The sequence below is a fragment of the Megalops cyprinoides genome, chromosome 14, assembly GCF_013368585.1.
Source record: "Megalops cyprinoides isolate fMegCyp1 chromosome 14, fMegCyp1.pri, whole genome shotgun sequence".
Taxonomy (NCBI): Eukaryota; Metazoa; Chordata; class Actinopteri; order Elopiformes; family Megalopidae; genus Megalops; species Megalops cyprinoides.
In genome coordinates, this window is record NC_050596.1 from 7489837 (window position 1) to 7503330 (window position 13494).

The window sequence follows — 13494 nt, forward strand, 5'->3', positions numbered from 1 at the left end:
TCTATACTCAGAATAGTATATTTTATTTCCAATAAACTTACCTTTTATTTATGTATACAAATATTGATTCAGCTTGTAAACATATTTAAGGAATTCAAAAACAGACTTTGGTTTATTTTAGTTTATTTGTCATATAACGCACCTGTATATAAATAAGAACATATGCAAAAACAGTGATCTTAAAATAAACAGAAACTGTTTCTCATGTAAAAATTTGGTTCCAACAATATCTGCCCAGTGACAAAGCTGGTTGCAATTCCCAAATGAAATAGCCTCAAAAGAAGCAGCCATCCAATAAATACAAATGTAGTGTAAAAAAAGTAAGATGTCTATACAAGTCTCTTTATCTACAATACAAATGTCCATACCTGTCAAAGTACCCACTTTTCAGGGTTAGGAATGAAACAAATAATCCTTTAAAACATGTAAGGAGTTCAAACATTTGGCTGTCAGGCAGCACTGATTACTACAGGGGACAGAAGAGAGAGTGGCTCTGAGGGGGAAGGGGCTCTGGCACTTCAGGTTGGTCCACATCTCAACTACAACACGAACAAAACACAGGGGTCAAAAGGTTACACTGCCCCAAGCCCCTCAGTAACCATATCCTTGGTGATAGCCTTCCTGGTAGCCATGGTGATGGTAACCATAGCCGCCGTACTCGTCCTCGGGACAGCGCATGCCCAGCGACTGCTGGATGGCCATCTCCTGCCTACGCAGCTGCATGGAGTCCACCAGGTCGTAGATGATGGCCATGGACCACATGGGCGACGGGTACCAGGACTTGACGTTGCCATCCTTGCCCACCAGCAGCATGGAGAAGTACTCGGGGCTGATCTGGAAGTAGTTCCGGATGTCCCGCACCAGGGAGGCGGACAGGCCTTCCCGCTCCACTGTTGAGCTTCCTGTGGGAGCGAGAGGAGCGGGCACACAGGAAGAACTTTACTAAAATCCTAAAATCCTACGGAGGCTAAAATCCTGTGGAGGGTTTTGATGCTGTTTAAAACTAGGACTGCACAGTAGGGCTTATCGACAGAGATGACAGACAGGTGATAGGGGATTCTACAGTACAGGTTTTTTAAACAGCAAAATTACTTCTCATTCTGCTTCAGAATTCGGCTTCAGAATCGGCATAGCTGTTCATTCACTCAGAATCCTCGCTGTTATAGTCATACTCGACCCTCAGTGTTGCTGAAGTCTTTTTTCTAAGCATGGACCACAGCTGGACAAGCAGAGAAGATGCCTGTAGCTCTGGCATTTTGAGAAATATGTAAACTCTCCTTTCATTTTACTGCTTTGGTGAAATATTATTTCTGCATCTGTTACCAGGTGTTTTCCTTGAACACTTGGCCAATTTTGCTGAAAAAAAAATGAATCTCAAACTGAGTCGAGTGAGAATGTGGCTGTCTACCTGCCTTTGGGCGAGTCAGCTGCTCACGACCCTATTGACCCCCGTACTTCATCAAAGATGCACCAAACCCAAGGCTCCAGCAGGATGCTTACCGTTGATTGGGTACAGCTCCAGCACGCCGCCCATGTCCACCGCTTCCACCCCGACCAGCTTCAGAATCGACACGTGGCGCAGGCCTAAGGGACAGCCAGACAGGCCGTTAGCTTGCTGTTAGCGCAGGTGACACGACAGCGACACTGTAGCATGGACTGATCCCAGAACAGCCACTAAGGTGAGGTGAGTCCATCTCTACAGCTTTCTGCTGTTTTCTGTATATACTCCAGTCAGGCTGGAGGACAGTGAAAAATGTAATATCACACGTTTTCTCCCTTCCTTCCTCTCATTAAAACTGCCCCAGTGGAGCTCTGCTGATTATAATATGAGCAGAATGTGGAATACCTGAGCCCATGCTGAGGCACCTGTTTTTAATTAGGAAAACGGAATGCAATTACATGAAAACATTTAACTGTTGAAAGCTAAACGGCAAACATGGCAAATCCCTGTGAGCTCGCTCAATCAAAACAAACATGCAAGTTGGTTTAAATGAGTCTGAAGTCTAGCAGACTACAAAGAGCATCACTCATTTCAGTCCAGCTGTGCCTCAGAGTATGGACTACAGCTCCATCGAGGTTTGCTCCATAAATTTTAAAGAACAGGAATAAATATTTGGACAATGCAATTCGCCACTCCTTGACTGAACAGAGCCGATACTCTTAAAATGGTTTGTGAAATAAATGAATCAAGCTGAAATGAACAGATCCCTTAGAGTATCTGTGGGAAAGAGGTGCACTGTGATGAAGGGGATTCCACCCTTTCACAGTGACAGCCTGAGCTAAACACAAAACCGGAGCAAAAGCCGCATTGTATAAGGAGTGGTATTTGGCTGGAGAGATCCCCCTTTCTTTACAGAAGGGGAAAGTATTTGCGGAATGCCTTTCTTCTTGGCTCCGGATCTGTGGCCATGAATGCAAGGGCCCTGGCCTAGGTGTGGCACGCATTCACTGGAGGTCAGAGCTGGGGCCAGAACCGCTGCTAACGGCTGTGGTACATGAGAGGCGAGCGCTGCACGAAGGCCGCCGTGAAATCACTGCAAAACGCCCGCTTACGCTGAAGGCCAAAGACAGATGGACAAAGGCATTTGTCTACTGTTTTAAATTAGATACTGCAGGTTAGAAATGAATAGAGGACATCATGTATTTGACTCAATGCAAGGGTGCGACAGAGATTGGGTGCCAGTTCTATGCTAATTGTAATGTTCTAAAATTAGTTTAGTTTTATCTGCACTGTGAAAATGAATAGTAGTCTTTCTTGTGTAAGGGCATTGAAACCTGGGGTTTTGTGGTTGTCTCTAGGATGTAGGTTAAAGATTGGCAGGTGTCTTTACTGGCTGCTATTACTGTGTAAATCTGTGCTGAAGAGTTGATGTTATATTCTCCTGGAGAGGAATATGCAGTATTCAGCTAAGGAAGCAGTTAGTTAATATTCAATATTCTCTGCTTCTATCAACCTCCTTGAATCAACAGTGTGTGTATGTATAGTGTGTGTGTGTGTGTGTGTATGCACACATTTGTAAAATGAAGGCATTTTAGGCAAAACAGAGTTGGAATGCAATTGCAAGCTGCACGATTTTGTGTCCAGGTTCACTATCCATCTTTGAAGACTTAACTAGTGATTTAGAATGCTACCAGTTCATAAAAATGTGATCACTTATTATTAGTCATAAGTCAATTTAATTCCAAGCATGCAAGATGGTGTTAAATTACACAGGTACCTTCAATGGTCACACGAACTCACCCAGATTGCAGGCCTGGCTGTTCAGGGCATAGAGCTGCTGCTGGTAGGCGTATTCTTCATCACTGGGGGTGGAGATTACAAACAGCCTACGCCTCCAGCGGAACCTGAAATAACATGATCCAATTAGCAAGAAGCAGCACACCATCACAGCCAATCACAGTGGGCATAAGCTATGTTATCACCTGCTTGCAACTGTCTAGCTGGATGCATTCAGCAGTAGTCAGGTGAGAATAAAATTTAAGATCTTGCAAGTAAGACATACTGTAAGATGACTCAGATACACAAATACATTACATTTACATTTATTCATTTAGCAGACGCTTTTATCCAAAGCGACTTACATAGGTTACAGTTCTTTACAATGTTATCCATTTATACAGCTGGATATTTACTGAGGCACCAGTGGGTTAAGTACCTTGCCCAAGGGCACAGCGGCAGTGTCCCAGCGGGGATCAAACCGGCAACCTTTTGGTTACAAGTCCTGTTCCTTAACCACTGTGCTACACTGCCTCCCCATACTTCTGGAGAAATCTCACAAGCAGAAGAATTAGAAGAAGAACTACTTCTGAGGAATGTTCAGAAGAGCTGCTTCTGAAGCAAAGGTCATATATTCAAGCTGTGCACTGAGTCTGGTATTAGTCATCGTGCTCTTGGTGGGTTCGGATGTGGATACAGCCCTAATACCACAGAAAGCACTGGGAGGCTGAGCCTGATAAGGTGACTGATTACACATGTTCACTTGATGAACGCAAATTAGGATCTGCCAGTGAAAGCAACCCAAGTATGGCCAGAACAGCGTCAGAGATCATATCCTGTGCATCCCTGTTTTGCTCTCTCCTCTGGTGTCTCTTTGACCGGTGATGGACCACAGCATCTGGTTTTGCTCTCCCCCCGGGTCAAACGGCCCTGCATTATACACGTCAACATCAAACTGGTCCGCCGCGAGCTGCGCCTGACCCCGCAACGCGCTGTCTCATCTCCGTCCTCTTCCCGCTGACCTCCGGAAGCTCCTCGCTCTCTCTCGTTGTACTGAGATTTATGCTGGGGGCCGGGGTGCCAGCTGGCTCTGGCCCGGTGACGGTTTACGGTCTCCAGCTGCTGCGATACTGTGATGCGAGCCAGAGAAACCGGCGAGGGAAAACGGGCCAATCCCGGGGCTGCGGCGTCGGACACCGCAAGAGCCGCTGGGAGGGACTCCTCTTTAAATTTCACTGCTTGATTAACCGTTTGTGATGGTGCTTAAACTCCACTCATTTAAATGGTGTTAAATGTTACCATTTATGTTAAGAGTGTTAGGAGTATGTTTAATTGTGTTACGTTGTATTTAAATTTAACCTGTTTACATTGCGTTAATTTTAAAAAATATTCCATTTCAAAGGAGAAATGAGAAGGCAGAACGAGAGCGGAATCCTCCATGCTGATGTGACTGTCTGATGCATGATGTTGACACGACCTATTTCGCGATTTGCGATGTCAGACTGTCGTCCATGAAACAAAAGCATTTGACTCCATCACAGATCTGACCTCATCTGGTGTTACGCTACCTCGAGAGGAAGTTCTCCAGGGATCTGGGCTTGTCTTCTTTCTTGCACGACACACCATCCCTCTTCTGCTGCTCCATCTCCCGGATGCGCGATGGGAATGTGTCGATGTAGTCGAACACAGCCTTCATGGCAATGGGCACTTCATAGTATTGCTGAGAAGAGCACATAAAGACACAGGTATGATTCAGGGGACTAGCATATATACATAAACATTTGGTGGACATATCATTTTTTGATTCTCAGTCATGACCCAGGTCTTTACTGTGAAGGGTATACATTTACAGTACAACCCAGGATCAGTAGCCACAAGCTACAGCAACCAGAGTATGTGTCCACTGCACTGAAGAGTCGTATTACAGAGTGGCCTCTTCATTGACCTCATCTGTCTGTAGATGTGGTTTTGCTTTACACTGGGACAGATTAAATGACACGGAACTTTGCTGTGAGTGAAAGATATGCTGTTGCAAAAATGTTATGCAGTATAATCAAGATAATTTTCAGGTTGTTAGTCTGGTCGGTTTGCAGTGACAGGTCAACTTGACACCCACTTCAAAAAATATCTCTACTGGCTAAGATACAGTACAGACACCGAAGGGGCTGAGGACAGTTCAGTCTTCAGATGAGACGAAGACGCTGTCTGTTCACTTGGATAAAGTGAAGGTTTTTTCTGTCTCCGTTTTTTCACGGCTTGTAGTGAGGAACCACCGACCTTCACTTTCATGTCGAAGTCGGTCAGCACCATGAAGAACTCGTCGTACGTCATCCCGAGCTCCTTCCTCAGCTCAATCATGAGGTCCTGGTTCACCAGGTCCTCCTGCCTCAGCCCTTGCATTGGCTTGTCTTGCTCTGGGAAGAGACAAAGAGAAGAGCGTTTCGTCAGTCGAGGCCTCTGCTAAGCACTCGCGCCACGTGAGGGACCTTTATCTCGCCTCTTGTGGATTGCAGCTGTGTTTATCGTTGGGTGTTGACCCATGGGGCTATTCTTAAAAATGCTCTCTCACGTGGAGCTTTTCTTAAACTGCTACAGTCAATGTAGGGGGACCGCAGCCAATCAGAAGAGTGCTTTTTTTCCTTCCCTTAAAATTCAAGGAATGTTGCACTGTAGTTCCTAATGTACATTCCTGATGCAAACAGAAAATAAGAAAAACAGACCACTTCAACACTATCGTTCCCTTTCTTAATTCAATTTGAAGGCTTGTCTGTCTGGACTGTCTCTCTCGCAGCATACCAGAGCCCCTTCCGCTGTCTCCAGCTGTGAATGGAAACCTTTAAGGATTACTGCTTAGACAGGGTCATCCAGCTTTGCCTGGATCTTTAAATTACAATATTTATATCAGTCTCATCTCCTGCAAAAACATGCAGCTCAAAGATAAGCTGAAAAAATGTACAAACTTTGCAGCCATGATCCCTTGCAGCTATTTAGATGTAAGACGAAGGGGGAATTTCTGAAAACCACAGAACATTGGAGGCAAAGGAGGCTGGGACAGGAGAGGCATCTTTATCCAATAATTACCCTGGATCTGAAGCTGACATTCCAAACAAGGGCCACCCCTCTGGCAGTGGATTCTTTCTGACGAGACATGTCATATTTAAGCTTCCACAACTGGCCAGAGTGCCAGAGATGGTGCTCATTGGATGACCAGAGGCTCTGGCTAATTTCTCAACCAATCACGTCACACAGTGCTCATGGGTGGTGAGGTCTCCCGAGACTAAACAGTTCCACTCTTTCCATTACTGCAAGGCAGAACCTCTCCTTCTCACAATCTGTGTGACTCTGTGTGTGTATGTGTGTGTGTGTGTGTGTGTGTGTGTGTATCTTTGGAAGAAAAATGTAAACAGTCTACGCTTTCGGTACAGCCAGCAGTTCAGCAGCTATCACTACTCATAACACTCCCCTGCATTCCTCATATAGAGCATGAGGTATTTTGATATATGGATCTCTATGCATAATCAGAGTGATTTATTCTGGGTCTTGAATGAATGACCCAACAAAACGATAAAATCCATCACTTGAGTATGCTTTTCCAATACTTTTAAACAATGTCTGGATTTAATTACATAGTGTAAGAGAGGCATGACTCCTCATAAAAACAGCATTTCCATGTTAAAAGAAAAGCGCTTATGATTCAGAGAGGAGTATTGTGTTTGTGGTTCTGACCCCCCTCACCCCTAAATAGGCCCTTATTATGAACCTTGTTTGGAGTGCAAAGTATCTCTATTTTTGTCTGCCAACCACACAGAGAGCAATTTCTACTTTACCTGCCTTACCAGTACTGTACTATTGTACTGTACTGTACTGCTACTCTACAGTATTTCAGTCTGGGATGGTGAACTAGGAATGCACCTGCAGCAAGGTATATCTTTCACCAGGTTTAATTCCAGGGGCTTGTGCCAATTTTCACACAAGAGAGGCTTACTTTAATCAGTGGATGATAATGAAATTGCTGATTTGAAAACCAGAGAAAACCAGAGAAAAAAACCAGCCAGGTTCTATTGTATATCTTCTACTAATCTGGTGAACGCCTGAGTCTTGGAAAATAAAATAAATGTGTTGCAATCTCAGGTTAGTTAAACAGCATTGGGAGGTAATGATACAATTGTGCAATTAATTCATTCATCAATGCATTTGGCCTGTATTCGTTAATTAGATGATTTATTAGTGTATTCCACCTGTGGTCTGCTTTCATCATGGCAGTGGTTATCACAGCACCGTGTGCTGGAAAGACACACGTTCCTGATGTGGTCTGAAATTTTCTGTATGTGCTGTTGTTCATGTGTCCTTATATACTTTACATCTTACATCCACCTTTGCTTTGTAAGTCACTCTGGATAACAGCATCTACCAAATGAGGACATGTAAATATAACTTAAATCAATGTTTTTTTTTGTCAAAGATGTACTATAGTGAATTTTCATGTCTATCACTTATTTGTGAGTTAATGGCTGAAATTTCTGTAAACAGCACACCTATTCAGTGGTCACCAAAATTAATGAAAAGAAATAGTGTTTTTATGGCAAAAGGGGACACTTGAATTTATCTGCTTGGTCAAATTATGAATTTAGGCCTTAATGCTGGAAGGTAATGTTTTTATAGTACTTCATTTACTCTCAGTAGACTTTCTGTGTCTCAGAGAGGAGTGGAGGGGGTGATACAGTGACATGAGGATCTTCCAGTGGGCTGGAAGGGTGCTGCAAGGTGTTTCTGCTGTATATCACCAGACTATTTACCTGGGGGCTAAAGGTTAAAACCTCCTGCAAAACGCGGCTCTTAAGCGACACTCTTTACCTGAGTTGCTCCGGTCAAAGTTCAGCCGAGGACTAGGGTTCCAGAATGAGGTATGAGGAGGCACAAACAAATAAACAACAAACCATCTTGAAAGAGAAACTAAACCGCCAGAGCTTGCTTACCCAGCTGGTAGTGGTCGATTTTCATGGTGCTGTTGGTCATGCTGCCAAAGATGGTGATGATGGACACTTTCCTGATGGCCATCTCGCAGACCTGCTCGAGGTACTCGTCCCTCTGTTGGGTGTACATTCCATTTTCCTCCTGAGGGGCAGTGATCAGCTGGGGGGAGGAGGGCAACACTGAACATTAACATGACCATGGCCATGAACAGCGTGGATTCCTGCTCACACTCCATCCCACACATTCCTCCTATCACGCACTCTAGAAATGTTTTCCAGTGCATTACTTGTGTGCATACTTTCCATGATCTCCCCTGTCTCAGTATTACTCTGCTTAGATTGCACAACATTGCAGACTCTCCTGAAATCATTTTAGGACAAAATGTGGCTTTTATTTGTAATTATTAAAATGAAAATACGGTTTCTACCAATCCCAGCCAGGCACACATATAAATAAAAGGGATGCATTACTATTCACCAATACATAAGATAAGATTGTGTGAATAAAAATGCATGACACTAATTTCAATAGAATTTGCAATACCAAGATATTTACATTTACATTCATTTGATCCAAAGCGACTTGAGGAAGAATACAACACAAGCAGAAGTCATACATAGAGTCACAATATTAGAAGTGTTGCATGACCAAATTTCAATAGTTGGCCAGACAAGGTACAAGCTAGCTGGTAGATGTCTCAAATAAAGAAATGAATTTGAATTACGGCATGTTAACAATAGGACCTACATGCATACCTAGTTTGATTCATAACCAGGGAGCAGGTCCAAATGCAAGCTGAGAAACACTACATGTAGATGAAGAACTGTGGTAAGGGGGAAACTAATTTGGGATTGACATACAAGAAAAAAAATAAACACTGACAAGAAGTAGGGAAGTGATGGAGACAGTAGGTATCTCAGGTGACATCATTTGTAGGAAGAAATGAGGTAAAAAGTCTCACATCAGCAAACGCCGCAACACAGAACTAAGATTTCATCATAAACTTTATCTGCAGCAGGTGTCCAATAAAGAGAAGTGAACAAAAAGTGTATCATTATACAGAGGAAGTGAGAAGACAAGCCAAGGAAAAGCCTGCATGGGCTGAAGATAAGGTGGAGCGTAAAAAGAGAATTACAGTAATCAAGTTGAGAAATGATCCAAGAACTGGACAAGGAGTTCAGTCGAGCAATCAGTATACCTGTGTTGCTGTAGAACATCATTTCTTACATAGTACGAAACGTAAAAAAATTGCAAGTAATGCAGTGCAGGATAAAAGATGAAGGGAGAGTATAAATATGTGAATGGTATGTACAGAGGTGTTCTGCAGAGTACTTCATCGGGAGGTGACTCATAGTATGAACGTGCTGGAAAGAGTCTAGAGTGACTCAACAAAGATGTATGTGGTGAGGACAGGCATGGGTCTGGAGTGACCGCCACGTACTGTGAGAAGGGGGATGGAGAATGTGAACGAATCTATAAAAGATGCATTGCCCTGGATATTTATAGCCAAAGGCCAAATTATAACATTACCATTGCAACGTAAAATGTCCAACTTCACAGATGCTACCAATGACTATGTTATGATGTATTTGCAACAAAAAGTTGCAGGCCTCTCATGTTCCCTGTTAGGCTGAAGAAATGTAAGGAAACTATACTTACAAGAAGTCTTCTTCTACTTTCAAAGTAGTCTAAAAAGGAGGCCAAAGACCCCTTGGAGGTTGGCAGGCTCTCTGTGGGGTCCTGGAAGTCCTCTTTTTCTGGGTTCTTCTTGGCAGGCTTTTTGCTACGACTGTCTCCCTTCCCTTCTTTCACCTTCTTCTCTGCTTTCTCCCTCTTGGCTGGCTTGTCCAGCTTTTCGGACTTCTTCTTCTTCTTCTCGGTCTTGTCGTGCTTGCCCTTACCCCTCCGTGTTGGGTTGACCTCCACCTCGAAGTCCTCCAGGGTCTCCTCCGTGGGGCGCGGCTCTTCGTACCTCTCCTCATACTCGTTGCTCAGAACTTTCCCGCCACTCTTCTTGGGTGGCTTCTCTCTGGTGGGTTTGGGTTGGGCTAGGGTGCTGCCAGCTGGCTTGTCTTCCTCAGCATCTTTGTCTGTTTGGTTTTCTTCATATCTCCCAGTGTAGTCTTTGGTGTGGTGGTCAGAGGCAGGAGTAGGGTGGGGGGTTGTTTTGAGTCGGTGTCTGCCTTTACGATGGTCCCTAGTATGAGGGTAGTGGTAAGGCAGCCCTCTGGTTGTGGTTTTGGGGGCGGGCACCCAGTAGGGTGTGGTTGGAGGAGCAGTGGTGGTTGTGCTGCGTGTGGTAGTTGTTGGCCGCGTGGTCGTGGGTGGCCATGTGGTGGTGGTGGTGGTCGTAGGCCTTGTAGTTGTGGTGGTTGTAGTTGTTGTTGTGGTAGTTGTGGGTCTTGTCGTTGTGGTGGTCGTGGGCCTTGTCGTTGTGGTGGCTCTAGTTGTTGTGGTGGTTGTAGAGGTAGGAGTTGTCTGGATAGGTCTTCGAATGGGTTTGCGTATCACTTTCCTTTCTGGCCTCCTCTCTGGGGGCGTCTCCCCCTGAGGGCTTGAGATGGTGGCCTCGGTGCCCACTCTGGTGCCTGCACCAGTGCCCACCCCAGTGCCCATGCTCACCCCGGTGTTCACCCTGGTGCCCATGCTGGTGCCTGTCCTGGTGCCTGCCCCAGTGCCCGTGCCGGTGCCTGCCCCAGTGCCCACCCCAATGCCTGTCCTGGTGCCCGCCCCAGTGCCCGCGCCGGTGCCTGCCCCAGTGCCCACCCCAGTGCCTACCCTGGTGCCCACCCCAGTGCCTGTGCTGGTGCCCGCCCCGGTGCCCACCCCAGTGCCTGCCCTGGTGCCCGCCCCAGCTCCTTCCACCACCTGCCCCTCCACCCCAGCCCCCTTGCACTTCTGCACAAAGCCCTTTTGCCTGGTCTTCTCCAGCTTGCGCATGGGCGTCTGATCGATGGCCTCGTACACGGCCTCCAGCCGGACAGGGTAGGGGTATCGCTCCTCCACCTGCAGCGTCTTCCGCAGCAGCACCATCCCAAACTTCCCTTTCTCCATCTTGAGGAAGTTCATCAGCCTGGGGATGACCGCCGTGTCCAGGGGCTCCTCGATGATCTTCCCCTCATCCGTGATGCGCCGCACCTTTCCGCCCAACTCCCCCTCCTGGTGGAACATGACAATCTGCTGCACGTGCCGCTCCGCCAGCTCGCAGTACACGTCCGGCTTCAGCAGGGTCATCATCAGCCGGTAGTAGCCTTCTGAGTCGTGCGGGGCGGTGATGACCAGCACACGGTTTTTCCCCGCAAAGCTCGCCAGCAGGTTAGGAGAGGCGGCGCTACCTGGCAAACGGGCTTGCCTGGGCTGCGCGCCTCCATCATCCTGGATCATACCAGGCTGGTTCGGGCTGCTTGGCTGAGCTCGCCTCCTGCCTGCCAGCACGCGTCTTGCCTGCCCAGTCCTGACAGACCCTTCGCTCTGATCCTGCTGCATTTCCCTGCCTCGTCCAGGGTTCCCTGAGGTGGAAGAGGCGGGCACAGGGAGCGAATCGACGCCAGCGCTTTCCTTTAGAATCGGGGTGTCAGAATGCGACTGCGCTTTGTTTACTCTGGCGCGACGCAGGGCTGGCCGTCTGAGTTTTGCGCGTGCATCGGCCGGACCGTCCTCTGCAGCATCTCCTGCCCAAGCCAGCAAGAGTAGTGCTACCCCAAACGCCAGCGTCTGTTTCATTTTCAACATACAGTCAAAGAAAAAGCCACTGAGAAAAAAATGAGAACTTGAACGTGGAACATAGGTTTGGGCTTTAAAAAGACGGAGAGTGTCCACGTATAAATGATTACGTTACTTCCGAAATGTTGCGCTTCAAAACATAGGAGAATGGGTTTTACCGCAGAATATTCTTCTGTAACCACTTACAAGATGACAACCCGCTGCAAACATAGAATTATAGTAATGACACAGACAGCGAGGATCTAAATTGGAAACTTTATGGCTAGTCTATACAACGACAATAAAAGCGGGTTTTCAGTTACTTTCCAAAAACGGAGTTCTTCAAGCACGTAAATAATTACACAAATAAAACAGCCGTTGTAGCTTTGACACACGATACATTAAAAACAAGTCTCTGTTTAAAAACAGTATTACACTTTTTAAAAAGTATCACAAATCTGCACATATCCATGGCAGTAGAAAATCCAGTCCATGCTTGCCAAATGAAATTGCATTTTCTCCTGAGTTCACTGTCGAATCGACAGGAAATGTTTCAGTCACATCATGACTACATTCCAAAAACCTTTTTTTTGTCTACTCACAAGGTTTATCTGTCCAAACGAAATGCATCAGGAAATTAACTCGCGGAGTGCAAACTATTTTCTTTGACCAGAAAGCGGAGTTTTCTCCTACTCTTCCTGGAGGTGAGAGATGATATTAGTCTCCAGAGCGAAGGAAATCTCAGGAAAGTGACGAGTCTCTCCTCTCCTTTGCGTCTAATACTGGAGGCAAGCCCAGAAACGTCAAAAAAACAGCCTTCGTGCCCTCTTCAGAACAGAGCTACGGACCAAGCGCTAGAGAGGACAGGGAAGGAAAACGCCGGGGTAATGGATCTCACAGCGCAGCTCGACACCGCCTCCTTAGAAGGGGGGTACTGAATTTGCTGGAAGTGACTTCAGGGATTCGTATTCATACAAGACGATGTGGACACGTGGACATTGTACAACTATGCATATTTCCCTATACGGAAATGAAGTACATTGTAATCTTCTGAGAAATATGTTCTTCAGCCCAAGAATATATTGGAAATATAATTAGAATATATCGATATAAGTGAGAAATATATTGCCATAATTTACGTACTTTAAATGTATTTATTGAGCTCTTGTTCTCTAAAACATATTCGCAATAGGCTATGTAACTGTTTTATGGCCTCCAAGGGAATTGCTTCTTTTTCAAATAAATGTATATGTATATATCCAAATTTATATATAACACAAATAAAAACAAATAAAAAATCCCCCTTTCCCTGACAATGAAATTAATTTCACAAGACAAAGGTTTATAAATGGGCGTCACCTTATGGCATAGAATCAGCAACAATACTTTTTGTGATGTGTCCAGTTTTTGTGAAACTGTGCTGTAGGCCTATACTGTAACTATATTACTGCTTATAGTAATGTGCGTGAATCCTGGATGCCAAAGCGTGCGCTTTGAATAACTTTATATTAAAACAAGCAATAGCAATAAGCAACTCATACCTCCTATAAGCCTCTGCTTACCTGAGATCCGAGCAATTAATTTAAACTCCGTTGGCAGCT

The 13494-nt window shown here is 45.5% G+C and overlaps 1 protein-coding gene across 1 annotated transcript; it reads right to left on the bottom strand.

Moving 5' to 3' along the window:
- Nucleotides 1-478: 478 nt before the first annotated feature.
- Nucleotides 479-12260, bottom strand: LOC118789405 (coiled-coil domain-containing protein 80-like). The gene is made up of 8 exons (XM_036545815.1): nt 11026-12260; nt 9851-10722; nt 8194-8350; nt 5495-5631; nt 4786-4937; nt 3242-3345; nt 1501-1584; nt 479-902 (listed from the first exon to the last, which is right to left on the bottom strand). Exons 1-8 carry the CDS (start codon nt 11921-11923, stop codon nt 592-594), a joined length of 2715 nt encoding a protein of 904 aa, XP_036401708.1. The 5' UTR covers nt 11924-12260; the 3' UTR covers nt 479-591.
- Between the last annotated feature and the right edge of the window lie 1234 nt (nt 12261-13494).